The 17138-nt window shown below is 26.4% G+C and overlaps 1 protein-coding gene, 1 long non-coding RNA gene and 1 pseudogene across 2 annotated transcripts; 2 read left to right on the top strand and 1 right to left on the bottom strand.

Moving 5' to 3' along the window:
• The first annotated feature begins 148 nt into the window (after window positions 1–148).
• Window positions 149–3027, top strand: LOC114131439 (etoposide-induced protein 2.4 homolog). The gene is made up of 7 exons (XM_027996649.2): window positions 149–423; window positions 509–621; window positions 1573–1819; window positions 1899–2018; window positions 2073–2296; window positions 2365–2445; window positions 2528–3027. The coding sequence occupies exons 1-7, from the start codon at window positions 409–411 to the stop codon at window positions 2643–2645; spliced, it is 918 nt and encodes a 305-aa protein (XP_027852450.1). The 5' UTR covers window positions 149–408; the 3' UTR covers window positions 2646–3027.
• A 1383-nt stretch (window positions 3028–4410) lies between these two features.
• On the top strand, window positions 4411–14760 carry LOC114131413 (uncharacterized; annotated as a pseudogene).
• On the bottom strand, window positions 7046–9022 carry LOC126551376 (uncharacterized). Its single transcript, XR_007605269.1, has 4 exons — window positions 8511–9022; window positions 8066–8196; window positions 7806–7968; window positions 7046–7734 (listed from the first exon to the last, which is right to left on the bottom strand). It is a non-coding gene; the product is annotated as an uncharacterized LOC126551376 (long non-coding RNA).
• Window positions 14761–17138: the final 2378 nt, after the last annotated feature.

Here is a 17138-nt window from a genome sequence, read left to right as displayed (position 1 = left end):
TATGGTCTAGCCAACCACCCGCAGGTTTGGCAATACTGGACTGATGTGCGTAATTTTATTCTTGGTGATAACACTGATAACTAACTGCGATTGTTTATGATAACAAATATTGTCAAATAATGCATAAAAATAGTATAAAGAATTGAAACTTGTAAAGTTGAATTAGTTGAAAATAAATCGTCAAAAAAAATGAAATTAAATAGTAGATACTGTATACTTTGCTGCCATGAACAAAATGGTTCATAATTTGTAAATAATAATGTTAATATTTCAATAATATATCAAAACGTAGTGATAACGCGTCAACTAATTTATTTTTTATTTTTTTGACTCCATTTATTCATTATTTATTATATATTTATTATATTTGTTTAAAATTCGACCATTACTTATAGATCTATTTTGAAAATGGATGATATATTTGTAAGTTATTAACATGTGATTTAGCCGTGTATATATATTTATCTCAATACTGTTTTGATGTCAATGGCACAATATTCATTTGCAGGTATTATCTAGGACGGTGTCTAAAGGTGTTATGGACAGTTTTAAAGGTGTCACTGTATTGTTTGTTCAAAACAAACGACCAAAGAAAGTTGGCAGACCAGTAAACTCACCAAAGTATGTAAAATAAATTATGATTTATTAGGTAATTAAGTATAAACTTCTCAATTGTTTCATAGCCATTTGTTTATAAATTTAATTTTAAATATTACATAATACCTAACTAAAATCTTGGTTATGTTATTTTAAAATTTTTTTTTAGCAAATGACTTAATCATTGATTACAATCTTAAGGAGTAGGTACTTTATTATTTTGTTACATGATTATGTTTTGAATTTGAAACTATATGAGAATTTATTATTTAATTCAATATTAAAAATTGTTATTGAATGTTAATTTATAAAGTTATTTAGTTTTTGTGTACCATAAAGTAGTTTTATATACTTAAATGTTATTGTTCCATGCCATGAACCGTATTGATGAGTTCTAATAAGTTATGTAAATTACCATAGGTGAAACTAGACAATTTTATTAAGACAGGCCAAGTGATAAATATGAAAAAACAATTTTAAAGGTACGTTTTCCTTGTAGCATACAGACACGGCTGGACGCTCTATACTGGTCCGAGACCAGTGCTGTCGCCAGACGCTGTGTCACATTCAAAATACATATGTTTATAGTACAGCGTTAGGACACTACAAGGAAAACGTACCTTAATTTTTTTTTTTATTTTAAATTCTACTAACTACTAAGTCAGTATGATACTATGATATCTAGCCAGTATTAGGTCAGGCCATGGCCTGACCTGTAGTTTCGTTTGTATAAATTACTATAAGAAATAATATAACTAAGTTGATAAAATAATTAGTCAGTTCAACTGAAATATGTTGTTCATCTATAGTTTATACTTAAGTATATAAAAATGAACATTTTAGAATAAATTTATTTTATAGTTTTGATTAATAATAATTTATAATATTTGAAATATATGATAATTTTGAATCATTCAATTTACATACTTATTTTTTAGTATTTTAATATTAGATTTGTTACTTACTTTTTTTCAGAGATCAAAAAATGTTACAACGAATAATTCAATGTTGTACATTAAATGGTGGCATATTTTGTTTAAGTATAGTTATTTTTGAATATGTTATTCTACCTTCTCTAGGTTCTATAATGTCAATTATATTTGGGCATTTTAATGAAAATATTTGGTTATGGACCCGATCGCTATTATCATGGACATTTGGAGCTGTATGGGTCTTACCAATATTTTTGTTAAGCAAAATAATAAACAGCCTATGGTTTCAAGTAATGTATATTTATATATGAACATCTAAAATGATTTTATACATGATTGTATACTCAACTATACTATAGGATTTTTTAGGACATTGCAGACATAGCATATAAACAAAAAAAAGGTGATCCACAACAGTTGACACGTATCAGTAAAGTGATTGCAGACTTTTCGTTCAGTATAGTTGTTCAATTCTTATTTCTGATTCAAGTAAATCAATATTTTATTTTCCATCTATTATCTTTTGAATATTGTGTATTTTAGAGTTACTTAGTAAGTATGGTGCCATCAACAATTCTTAGCAATATTCTCAGTATTTTGCATTTATCATTACTGTATTCACTTTACTCGTTTGAATATAAATGGTGCAATATGGGTATGGAGCTAAACTCAAGGTTATCCATTATTGAAAACTGTTGGCCATATTTCCTTGGATTTGGGCTACCACTAGCAGTTGTCACATCTTTGCCAGAATCATATATTATTAGGTAATATAGGTTATTTATTTTTTAATTTATTATTTTATTTAACTCTATTTTTGTTTTCTTGTTTCTAGTGGTTGTCTATTTTCTATTCTATTTCCTGTGTTTATCATCAGTGCAAATGAAGTTAGTCCATCTAAGATTAAAGTATTTAGGTAAGAGTTATTTTCATAAATGTAAAAGTATAAAATAAAATACACTTTTTAAATGTTATAAATACTATTTCTTTACTTTTAGATTGAAACTATTTGCACCGGTTCTATCTATAACTAGTACCATATTCAATCGCTCCATTGGCCCAGCTATAAAATCTTCAATAAGTACTGTACCTAAAGCTCAAAAACTGCATAAATGAAGAAACATAGTGATGTCTTAACATATTATATATATATATATTTTTAATACCTTTTAATTTACAATTTGAGTGGAAATTGATGCTTTTTTACATTTGAGGCTGTGTCACTAAAAATATACTGAAATATATTTATAGTTAATATGTTTACTTTAATGTTCTGGGGAATAAATTTGTGCTTTTTATTTGTGAATAAATGTACTTAAAATTCAAGTTAACAAATTGAATTGTATAAGAATTGTAACTAACAGACTTTAATAACATTATAATATATATAATATTTTATTTACATGTACGAATATTAAATTAAAATAAACATTTATATATTATATAATATGTCTATAGTATATATTATTATTTTTTTAATAAGAATATATTTTACAGATTCATGTGTTTTGTGATTTATCCATTTATAAAATAATAATTTACACATGTTAAAACATTTTTATTTTATTAATTGTACTATATTTTTCGAATGGTCTGCAATAATATTGAAAATTAAGAAAAGATTCCTTATAAGTTATTATAGTTGTTTAAAACTATTTAATATATGAGTACATTGACATAATTAAGTGTTTATATATTATATATATTTTAGTTGAGTAATTTGTCATAATTCAAAATATATTTTTTGACACTTCATAAGGACTTATAAGTCTTATACATATATTATGAATTTAGCTACAGTTTTAAAAATATGAATATTAATTTAAATATATTGCCTATTTCAATCAAGGACATAATCACACTGTTTTATAGTGAAAATGTGAAATAATACTGACTGAAAAGTTAATATCAACCATTTTATATTGTACCCAACTAATTTTAAATACATACCGATTGGCTAGTATCCTTAAAATAATGAAATATAAATAACATTAAACATGCAATATTTTCAGCAAAAATTAAATTATTCTACCATAATTAATAATTATAATAGTAAAATAAGTTTTGTACTTAAATATCAATATCAAAATACCTACATATCAGAATTTATACTTAGCGATAAAGATAATCTGTAGATCACCTTTGCTTAAAATTGTAAATTATATACATAGGTATTACCTATATCATTAAAATGATGTATGATTATTTCAAAATTAATATATCTATTTTAAACTTGCATTAGTCATATTCAGATATTTTAGCTACTACAGTACCTACTGGTGAGTGGTTTTTTCCCACTCCTACAGTACCTACTGGTGAGTGGTTTTTTCCCACTCTCTTACCTTATCTAAAATTAAATTCGCTTGAATTGTATACTAACTCTTTAAAAGAAGCTAAGACCGGGTGTGTAGTCAATTGTAATCCCTTCCCCAACTGAATATGGCTTTAAATAAAAAATAATAAGATAAAAAAATGTAATTATTAATTTAGCTCTAAAATAAATTATTTATTCAATGAAACTATTGATATTGTGCACTATTACATAATTCATATAAATTATAACAATAATAATAATTGGTCTGTTTATCTGTAGTCTGTACACAATAATATCAATAATTTCGTAAAATAATGAAATGAACAAAGATATAAAATTTTTCAATACCTACCCGTGTGTATTTAAATAAATAAGAACATTAAACAAACTATTTACCTATGAACTACGGTTTAGATAGGTAAGTATACATTTATAATGTGAATAATCGTATATATATTCATATATTATGCATATGTATGATAATTTTAATTTTCATGAGTACATTTATTGAAAATAAGTAATTTTATTTTCCTTCCGTACTAGTTGCATACAAAACATATAACTAAGATGTCAACTGTTTTCAAAACAACCCTCAAGCCTATATTAATTTTAGGCAAGATTTTAGGGTTGATAAATTTTTCATACACTTTAGAATCTGATGGATTACTAATTAAAAATATAAACTCACAGTATTATTCATTTCTTGAAATTTTAAGAATGTTAGTGTTGATAATATGTACATTGTACATGTATCATTCACAACCATGGATTTTATTATATGAATGAATTTCGATTAATTAAATTTTGGGTCGTCATAATTGCAGGAAGGATATCAGAAAAATGGACGATAAAATGAGACCACTAAAATTACTTTTATATTTTAAATATTTCATTATTCAGTTCACAGTTGTATACTAAAATCGATTCTTTTAATTATGTATATACGTCTTAAAACTTTAAATAAATATGTGTATGGTCATGTTTTCGATTTTTCGATTTTTATTTTTTTAGGTTAATCAATAGCATCATAGAATTCGATAAAAAAATGCAGTTATTACTACCACCAGTAATATTCAATGATCGCCAGTGGTTACTAAGTAAAACGAATTGGAATTATATCTTAATTTCAATGTTCATATATTTTATTGGATTTGAAGTATATCAACTTAATGCACGGCCACCAATTAAAATTAACATTTACGTTATTTCCATGTATTTTTTTGGTAGGTACACCATATATTACTGATTAAATGGTTTTTATAACAGTATTTTTTTTTCTCGTCAATATCGGATATAGATTTCAAACAATAAATAATTATTGGAAATGCCTCCCAGATGGGTTAATCGCTGTTCCAGAAGAATGGACTCATGATGAAATAGTTATGTGGATAGAAGACATTATAATATTACATGTTAGGTTATCTGAAATTTTAAAATTATTTAATTTGAGTTACGGTTTATTCATTTATTGCTCTTACATTTTTTTGTATTTCATTTTATTGATTTTATGATTACATTTTATGTAGTGATTAAGCATGATTTTTCGGAACTGAATGTTAGATTTATAGAAATTATTATACGTAGTTTACCATTACACTTTTATGAATTACAAATAGTAATTTTTATGATGTCAATCATCGTTGCAAGCTTCTTGATAGATGTAAAGGTACAATTTATTATTAATAATAAAAATTCATATTTTATAAGTTAAAAATTAACTAACATTTTGATAAATTTATAAACAAACAAATAGATACACTTTATAATGTATTATTGAATTATTTATGAACCAGTGCAGTAATTCAGCCATGTGTAGATAAAAGTGGCAATGTAGTATAACGAATCAGAGAACTTTCATCTTAAAAATCGTCCAATAATAATGATAACCAGGGCTAGGATTTGTATGCAATAAAAAATTGTAAAATATGTATTTTATTTACCAAAATATGCAAAAATATGCATTTAAATTTTTATAAGATTTGTTTTTTTTTTTTTATTGAGAAACTTGATCTGAACCATTAGTTTCGACAATTATAACAAACATATAAATATATAATAATTAATAAGCTACTAAATTACAAAAACATCATTTTTTTAAAAAAAATTATAAAACCAGCCTGATTGAATAAATTGAGTGTGGATAAAATATTTTTATAAGATAAACACAAAAATATAGTAACAAAAAAAAATTGTCTATCTTTATTATATAATATAATTGTGAAATGAAATAAAATAATTTAGAGATAAAATTTATAATTCACATTCAATAGTGTTACATGCTACGACAACATATTTTTTTAAATTGTCTAATATAAATGAATTAAATACGAAATATACTATAAAACATGAATTTTTCGCATTATTATAATCGAAATATGCAATAATATTCATGTTATTCAATACATGTAATAATAATAAGCAGTTTATCCAAAATATGCAAAAACATGCAAAATAAAAACACCACCATCTATCTCATCATAAAGTGATTCGTGGATAGTACAGACAAAATTAATAATCAGAAGTCGCAAAAAAATATGCTGTTGCATATAAATCCTATCCCTGATGATAACCCAAAATAAAAACGTAATTTTTCAATATATCCGTATAAGTAATATATATGTTACGGGCAAAGTATATAATTTGGGCATTTTACACAATACCCGGGCATTTTATACATTGTCCGGACATTTTATACAATGCCCTTCGTATATTGGGCAATATAGAAAACGGATGAAATGATTTAATGAATAATGATAAATCGTAAAACATGGCTAAAATAAAGTCAAATTATCATTTAAAAATTATTATCTGTCACTAGGTAGTTTGTTAGTAAGTTCTTATCGTATTTTTACAATGGGGATGTCCGCTTGTCCACATATTATACGTGTGTACGTGACATAATATATTAGTAAATACTGAAAAATAAATGAAGACACGATTTTGTAAAACCACCTACTCTTTTTTTTATCGATTTAGAAAATGTATGCATTGTAAAAAAATAAACATCTTTAAAGCAGTATATAAGTGCAAAGACTGTACCAAAATATGTCACTTAAAGAAGAATTAGAACACATTAAGTCAACTATAATAAAGTTTTATAATAGAACTTTAATATAAAATAATATAATATAATACTATATAATTATATTATATATTATTATATAATTTAATATCTATTATAAATATATTGTACATAGTTATTCATATTCCTCAATTGCCATGAATGGTCAGCCTTAATACTGAGTCAATGAGGGAAAACGCTGTAAACGATTTTGTTATTATTTTATACGATAACTACTTTAAAATAATTTTTAGAAAAAATTATAGAGTTTATGCATTAGCAAATAAAAATGGAGTTGGTGTTGAGTGACTAATGACTGCAAAACCGAATGTATGCCTATATTAATTAAATACAGACTTGGGTAAAATACATTTTAAAAGTATTTTGAATACATATTCCAAATACTTTATAATAATATTTTTCGAATACTTTTTTTAGTAGATTTAGATTTCAATGACAAAAACATATTTTTTTTCAATTCATTGTTTATAAATGAATATTATAATAATCTCGTTTTATTTATATAGTTATATACAAGTGCAAAAGCTTCAATAACGAAAAAAGTAGTACAATTATTTTTTAAGTGTGATTGGACGTTAAAAAAGTATTTCGAATACTGTATTCAGAATACTTGTAAGAAGTATTCAAAATACCGTATTGAATACTTAAAAAAAAAATATTCAGAATACTACCCAAGTCTGTTATTATGTCGGTCATTTCCTCGAAATTATTACATTGTACCTACTTACGTTGGTCGTTAACGCATTATTTCGGGTATAGTATAAGTAGATAATTTTAATTTACTTATTTTTCGATTTAGAAATGCTCATCTATAAAGATATAAAAATTAAACTTAAATTAAGTTGTATTTTACGAGTAATTCATGATTATATACACATACAGCTAAAACCTATTTATGTATAATACATAATAATGTATAGGATCTTGCTTGAACGTTTATAACTTTGTAATGGTATTGTTTTCGTAATGGAATTGATTTATTTTACGGTTTGTTTTTGAGTTTTAAGTAATGAAATTTCTCTGCAGCACTTTGAATTTATTATCTGAAAAAGAAAATATTTAAGTAAAAAATAATCATTTAAATACAAATTTATACCCACACACATAAGTAATAATTAAATATATATTGACTTTACTCACATAATATTACTATCATACAACGTGTCAACGTCCATAGTATACCTACTTATTTGATTACTAACATTCTAGATCTGGACCATTGATTTGACTTTTCCAATATAAATTTTCCAATAACTTTTCCAAAGGTTGTGCTGTACACAAACACAAAAAAAAACTAGACTAAACATTAAGCAAAAACATAATGCCGATTAATCAATGAGTAATTATCAATTAAAATGTTGACTTATATAATATAATTATGAAGTATCACGAATAAAAAGTAATTATTTTTTTTTCATCTGTCCAACGGAAACATATAACAAACTGCCGCGAATCAGATCGAAAAACTCGCGAACAATAAAAATGTCAATAATATGTGGTAAAATAACGCTCTGAATGTTGATTCGTGAGAGATCGCTGCTGGCTAGTATAATATTATTTTCTAATAATTATACGAGTATGTTACCCATAGTTTCAATAATAACAACGGTCGACTGCTCTGTCAATTGTTTCGTTGCGTGGAGGTAACATCGTTATAATTCACTCAGCAAATAAAAATCAAACAAAAATGGGTAACACTATAATGAGACAAACGGTTTTCCGAAAATCTTGGTGGACGAACGGTTGCGGCGGAGATATTGTTCCCGCTTTATCGAGTACCGTCGAAGTCCAGACTGACCCGCCGCCGCTAGAAGAACGGCGCGAGCATCGTGCCTTTGTGAAGGAGCTGAATTCTAGCGGCGGCGGCGATGGCTTGGGATCGGTCGAGGACTACGAACTGGACAACGCGGCCGGCCACCAGCTAGTTGGAAGCTTTTTAACCAAATGGTACAACGAGCCACACGACGTCTGGCGTTTTTACGCTGAGAACGCGATCTGTACTTTAGACATGGATGGGAAGCGGTACGTTGCAACGGGAATATCCGAAATCCGGAAACTGTTTGATGAGGTGGCGGCACCGGAGACCGGCACTATCGAGGACGACAACGGTGATTGCCGATCGCTGTTCGTCCAGTCGATAGTGACGGTCCGGTGTCCGTCTGGCCAGCTGCTTATCGTGGCATCAACCGAGCGGTTTACACAAACTTTCATCGTCGAATATACCACGCCCGACCCGGCGGTGGCCGGAGTCGCTTCCATGGCTGTAGTCACTTCCGTGATGACAGTAAAACGAGTTGGAGTCTATCCGCAGGATATGCCAAGGACGCCATCGATCCGCAGGCGCCGCAGACGCCGCGGCCGTCGAGGCAAAAACGCTGAGTCGCAGGGCGCAAACGCAGACGCCACAGTAGCCTCCACCGCCACCGGGGGAGTGGAGACGACCGGAGGCGTGATCTGACGTTGGTCATCATCAACTCGATTTACATTTCAATAGTTTTCTTTTCAACTAACATTTTTGAGTTTTATTCAACCCGAAAGTACGTTTTTTTTCAATACTCAATCAATTAATTTGTGTACACATGAACAAGCAAGTTGTCTGTATTAATTTTTCATTTTTTATGCATTTATGCTGATGCGGTTTTGATGGGTTTGAGACGTTTAGTCGTTTAGTGCTATTTACTTTTCAGTTATAACTTGGTATAACTAAAAATAAAATGGTATAATTCAGGTATGACAAGATACAAATATAATAACATCGAAGAAAATCTCACTGGTTCACAAAATGAGTCGTGAGAATAATTGAAAAATTACGTACTTGATATTTGTCTTTGCCAGAAAATAAAAAACTGTTTTATAACTTTTTATAACTTTTCAGTTAACTCAAAATCTACATTATGTTTATAATTATTAATAAAGACTACAAATTTAATACGATTAACTGTTTTTTTTTTTTTGAGAGAGAGAGAGAGAGAGAGGGTGGGGTGGTAAAAATATGTTACCCAGAGGCGCAAATTTTCCAAATGTGCCCTTGGTTATGCATTATGTAATATGTATATGTTACGGGCAAAGTATATAATTTGGGCATTTTACACAATGCCCGGGCATTTTATACATTGTCCGGACATTTTATACAATGCCCTTCGTATATTGGGCAATATAGAAAACGGATGAAATGATTTAACGAATAATGATAAATCGTAAAACATGGCTAAAGTAAAGTCAAATTATCATTTAAAAATTATTATCTGTCACTAGGTAGTTTGTTAGTAAGTTCTTATCGTATTTTTACAATGGGGATGTCCGCTTGTCCACATATTATTTGTTGGCGCGCAATTTGTTGGCGCGCGATTGGTTGGCGCTTGAATTGGCGTCGCGCGATTTGTTGGAGCGCGATTTGTTGCTGATTGAACTGTTGGCGCTCGATTTGTTGACCCTTGAACTGTTGGCGCCTGGTTTGTAAGCGCGTGGTTAAACTTGAATTGCTCGAACTCGGCCGAGAGTGACCGGACGGCGTCCTCCAGTGCACCGATGCGCTCGTCAATTGTCGATTGAGGCGCATCGGCGACATCGACTTCGCGGGGCACGAGTGAGTCCAGAATGAATAAATACACGATTCCTAATAACCGTTGAATAAACGAATATGAATCTGCCGACCACGTCTTTACTTTTTGCAAGGAGTTCAAAAAATTCATCTTGAATGAATTAAGCACAATTGAAATAGCACCTTCAAACAAATACAATTTTTGATTTAACTGATAAAAGTAGGTTAATAATACATTTTAGTAATTATCTCTGTGTAAAGTTACGTAGGCGAGTTTGATTATTGAAAAACACACTCTTGAAATAATTAAATGTATACTTACAATTTAAACAATTGTTCAATATTGCTTACTATTCGAATAGGATGCTAGAATGCCAAAAGAAAAGTAGATACTCGAATTAAATATGATTAATCAAAATTATATTTTATGAATACCACGTCAAATGTGAAATGCAAATATAAATTATGAATTCTTTATATTATAGACGAGTTAAATTTATTTTATACTGCAGATGTCTACGGTTGAACGTTCAAAATAGTACTGACGAAATTTTATGTCTAACAGGAATGAATAGATATATTTTAACACCGAAAAATCATTTCATTGACGACAACATTTCTATTGTTTTTGTGGCCAGAATATATTTATATGTAAATAGCTAAATTGGTTTTATAATACAATATATCTATGGCATTACTCCTATATTATTGTAATCGTGCATTATGTCAAACAATTCTATTTATTTATTTATTTTTTTTTGCATTAGACATTTAATCAGTATTGTTAATAATTAAAATAAATCGGCTCATTTCGTGAACACGAGAAGACTTTTTTTTTATTCGTGTAACTTAGCTGGCTAACCTTTTTTTTTTAACAAATTGTTTAAATCTTCATTAAACTTTTCCATATTCGAAACAATAGTTACGCACTGAATCAATTAACCTGCACTATAAACGTACAAACGATTCGCGGTTACTAAATAGTTTATTTTTGAGAATAGTTAAAAGGCCGATTGTGGCACTCCATGATAAGCACTACAACTACATAATATAATTTAACTTATAAATTAGTAAATATAGTTATAGGTAATATATTATGTCACGTACACACGTATAATATGTGGACAAGCGGACATCCCCATTGTAAAAATACGATAAGAACTTACTAACAAACTACCTAGTGACAGATAATAATTTTTAAATGATAATTTGACTTTACTTTAGCCATGTTTTACGATTTATCATTATTCGTTAAATCATTTCATCCGTTTTCTATATTGCCCAATATACGAAGGGCATTGTATAAAATGTCCGGACAATGTATAAAATGCCCGGGCATTGTGTAAAATGCCCAAATTATATACTTTGCCCGTAACATATATATATTTAATTTAAATTCAATGATAAGAAATTACTCACGAAAAAATATTCAAAGCAGATTTGGCGTGTCAGAATAAAATGTATTTATTGATATTTTAAAATAGTTTTCAGGTAGGTACCTATATAAATATAAATAATTCATTTGTTTATTTGTAATTTATTGAAATGGATTGAATATTTTCATGAAAACAACAAATATGTACCTACCTACATATTATTGTTTTTATTAGTCAATTTAATATTGAGACCATATCTATGTATAATAGTGTCAATATAATTATACAGGTTCATGGTGAAAGAAGTCTGAATATTTTAAAAAGTATATAAGAAATATTCAATAATGCCAAAATTTTAATTACTAACGCATATAAAAAATAAACGTGGATTTGAGTTAAACTTTGTAGTTTTTTTTTAAATATTTTAGTGTATAACATTATTTAACTTAATTATTGTTATTATAGAAAAAGAAAATCATATCGTTTTTATGATTAATTCGGATTTTTAATTTACCCGTTGACATAAAAACTCAAATAAAATACAATTATTATAATATTTCATTAAAAATAATAAATTATTTGTCAATGTTTAAATAGATTAAAATGTTTATGATTCAATTATCAATTTCGGAATGGGATGAAATAAGTGCGATTGGATTTTTCAACATAAATTTGAATCTAGTTGTATCAGTGAGTATTATAATAGTGCTATAATTATTTAAGAGATATTTATTATTGGAGTTATATACATTAAAAAAATATTACTTTAAAAATCAAGAACAATATCGATTATTTTTCATTTGACTTAATGATACTTAAAAATAAAACCTAAAATATATATTTATTTTGCAAATACTTGTATTACTGATTACTGGAATAATAACATTTTTACAGATGAAGAATCATTCCATTGTAATGGAATTTTATAATAATACTCTTTTGGATCTCAAAGATTGGGTAAGAAACTAATGAAAATTCTTTTATAATAAACATGCACCTCCCTACTTATTTGTTTATAAAAATAATATCTTATCCAAAATACTTAAAATCAAAACAAAGATAAAAGTAGATACCTTCAAGATAATAATAAGTTCTTCTTTAATATTTCAAATTCAAGATGAATCTTCTGTATTCTTTATGTAACAAAATTAATTTGGATAAAGAAAATCATTTAATAATTTGTATGTTTAATAATAAATAAAACAATAATGAATAAGTACAATAATTATATAGAACTATGATGGATTATAAGATATCATAGGTTCGAATCTATAAAAAAAATATTATATAAAATTAATAGAATCTAATTCTATAGTAAATACTAAATATTAATAGTTATTGTATTTTACCTCGCTTAAATTAAATATCTAGATTCTGTAGTTGAATCAAAAAAAAAAAAAACAATTATTATAATTTACTTTATATCTAAAAGAGAAGATTTTTTATTTAATAATACCTGCATGTGATAATTTATATATTAATTTTTAATTTTTTAATAATTGCGTGTTAACATTTCTACGAAATCTATATTTATAAACATACATAGGCGCCAGGTTTTGTAAATGCCAATAGCAGGAGCCGAATTTACTAATTATTATCTTAACTTTTGCCCTTCAAAATAATTTAAATATATGTGGTTAAATAGTAGAGATGCAGGAAGTGGACAACTTATGTCTATATTTTTAACTGTTTCCTCTTAAATTAAACTCAAATCTCAATCTTTTCGATGGGGACTGAGGCCCCCGAGCACCTATGTAGTCGACACCTATATAAACATATTTTTAATGTCAATTTAAAAATATTTGTTTTGAAGAATACCAATGAGACGCGGAATCTAGCTGTATATTATTAATAATATTAATCTTCTAGATACGTATAATTGACATTATTATTTATTCAAATAGTTATTATTTTTTTTTCTAGGAAAATTGGTATAACAGCATGTCAAGACAATAATACACCACTTTCGACAAGTTGGAATTAAAAAAAAAAAACATATACCTATTTTAGAACAATAGTTAAACATGATAATTATAAAAAGTTCTGTAGTTAAAATACCACATCGTACGTCATTTAAGTTTGCGATGTATAGTTGTTGAATGAAATACTAAACTATTACCTATAGTAATTGATTTATTAATTTTAATGTTAATCAGAAATTTATTCAAGTAGATATTTCCTGGTTAAGTGTAAATAAAAACGTTTAATAATATAATATATTAGACATGTATTTATACATTATATTATATTATTTCAATTTGTATAGATAAAGTTATTATATTATATTTATTACTAATTTAATTATGAATCGTAACTCATAAATATGTGTATTATATTTCATTTTTAATTTTAAAAAATTAAAAAAATACCACAAATACCTATATCATTTTATTATTAAAATCTAAATTAAATATCTATTATCCGTTTATTATCTATAATAAATAAAAATATTAGACATTTTATTTACATACAACTTACAAGCTACTGTTTACCTCGATATATATTTATTATGTAAATAATCGTATATTCTTATATTATGTACGTATGATAATATTAATTTTCATGAGTTCACTTTAATGAGTCAATAATTTAATTCTCCTTCCGTACTAGTTACCTACAATACACATTACTAAAATGTCAACCGTTTTCAAGACAACCCTCGAGCCTATATTAATTTTAGGCAAGATTTTAGGGTTAATTAATTTTTCATATATTTTGGAATCTGATGGATTACTAATAAAAAATATAAACTCACAGTATTATTCATTTCTTGAAATTTTAAGAATGTTGGTGATGATAATATATACTCATATCGTTCACAACCATGGGATTTATTCTGTAAATGAATTTATGTTAATTAGATATTGAGTCATCGTAATTGCAGGAAGATTGTCAGAAATATAGACGATAAAGTGTGATTACTAGAACTACTTTTATTTTAAATATTTCAATAATCAGACTTAAACTTAATTATATAATTCTAATTATGTATACTAAAACTTAATATTAATACGTGTATGGTTATGTTTTCGACTATTTAAACTTATTTTCGAAATATTTTTTTACAAACAAACTTATTTTTGAAATATTTTTTAGGTACCAAAAATTTATTTTCGAAATATTTTTTACCAAAAAACTATTTTTGAAATATTATTTTCCAAAATACTTATTTTCGAAATATTTATAACTTAAAAAATGTTTTTTTGTATGCTAAATGGTTCTCAGAAATATTATAAGAGAATTATATGTACAATTTTATTCGGGCCGAGTTAACATCTAAATTATGTTTACGTGAAAAAAACACGGGCCAAGTTTACAATCGCCCGTTTATACAAATTAATTTTATATTATGTAGGTAAATAATTTGCTTCTAATTACATTTTAAGTAGGTACCTACTACCTAGTCATTTATGCATCGAGATTATCAGAAAATAAACGAAAAAGTGAGATTACAAAAATTACTGAAAAGTTGATATACTTTTAATTATATATTGCATTTTTAAGATATGATATATCTAAATAAAACGTATGAGTATTACGATTAATATTTTTCTACATTATATCTACTTTTAATTGTTTTCTTTTTTAATAAATCTGCCCTAAACATGTTTCTTATTCACTCGTTAAACCAATATTGTTCATTCATTTTTAATATTATAAATATTTTTAAAACTGAAGTTTAAAACGTTTGAAATTAATTAAAAAAAACCTTTAAAAAAAAATTGTGTAATTGATTTTATGAAATCTTTAAATTCTATTATTCTATTATATTGTATTTTATATTTTATATGTAAACAATTTAGATAACACAATAATATACTAATTTCAATTATCATACGATGTTATATTATAAATTTATTTTTCATTACCTGCGAGGTGAATAAACAACACTATAATAGCAACGTTGAGTGGTTATAACGAAATATATTTCAAATAGGTATATAAGTGCATAGCAACTTTGTAGATACAATTATGTCTATATAAGTAAACATTTATTAATATAATATGAATATTGAATACATAAAAGTTGAACTCAATAACCATTCATTTGTTTGCATTACTGCCAAAGGCACAACATATTTGTTTCTTATTCAACATTAAGATACTTGAAACATACTGTTTTTTTTTCACAATTAAAATGACTTAAAATATCTAAAGTTTCAAAAGAAAATTATATTTCTTTTCCAAAGAAATAATCAGAACCGTCAATGTTTTCCGTTTTAGTGTAATATACAATATACCTATACATTACACATCTATCAAATCCAGACATTTTGTAAAATGTCTAGAAAATGTACATTGATACGTAACATTTTACTTAATATTATTTTCAGTGAATTGGAATTAACTATTAAGTTTAAAAAGATAGCTAACTTTTTTCTATGGTTCATTAAAAAAAAAAAATTAGAACCAACAATCTCATCATCCAAGAATCATAAAAAGTGGTAAAATATTAGTAGATAGGTACTTACATTATTGTTCTACACTGAAATCAAAATATATTTTGATGTTACTACCTCGTAATATAAACCGCGTATAGAAATTCCAGGGTGGTCTCTATATTATAACCAAAAATCCTAAAGATTTTTTTCTCAGATTCTACTAAAAAACGCATCGTTGTATTGTTTTTTGCTATTCAATTATACTACGAAAATGCGTACAAATCATGTAATGTAGGTACATAATAATTCTATAAGAAGATATATCTTATGAGAGGTTACTGATTGGGTAGTTTTTTGTTACAGGTAAATATGAAAGCGTTCACATATTTTATATGATTTACTTTTTTCAAAAACGAATTCCATTGCATTTTCATGCATATTTTTTAGGTGCACTGTCTTGAATTGTACAAAAACAATTAATGAAAATATTATAAAATGCAAGTTATTGAAAAGTAAAGATAATTGGTACAAGATACATAATATAAATAAATATTAATTTATAATCATAGTTTTCGTGACCAATGTTTCTAACTAGTCAATTTAGTACTTTAGACTTCAGGTTAGCCAAAGCAACTATGCAACCAGATTCTAAGAAAACTCAACTGTGGTAATTTAATACATATAAATATTCATTTAAGTGGCTTTTAAACATCTATGTATACATGTGAATATAACCAGTAGAATATTATTGTTTGAATACTGTTATTGTGTTACAAACAAAATTATTATAATATGTTTCATATTACATTTTATTTTAGCAATGGTGCAACTTTAGTGCTGTATAATTGACTTTTTGTTTTAAATTATATACAATAATATTTTCATTTTCCAAATTATATAGTTTTTTTGGATGA

Source organism: Aphis gossypii, chromosome 3 (genome assembly GCF_020184175.1).
Source record: "Aphis gossypii isolate Hap1 chromosome 3, ASM2018417v2, whole genome shotgun sequence".
In the NCBI taxonomy this organism is placed as follows: Eukaryota; Metazoa; Arthropoda; class Insecta; order Hemiptera; family Aphididae; genus Aphis; species Aphis gossypii.
This window is presented reverse-complemented; position numbering and strand designations above follow the sequence as displayed.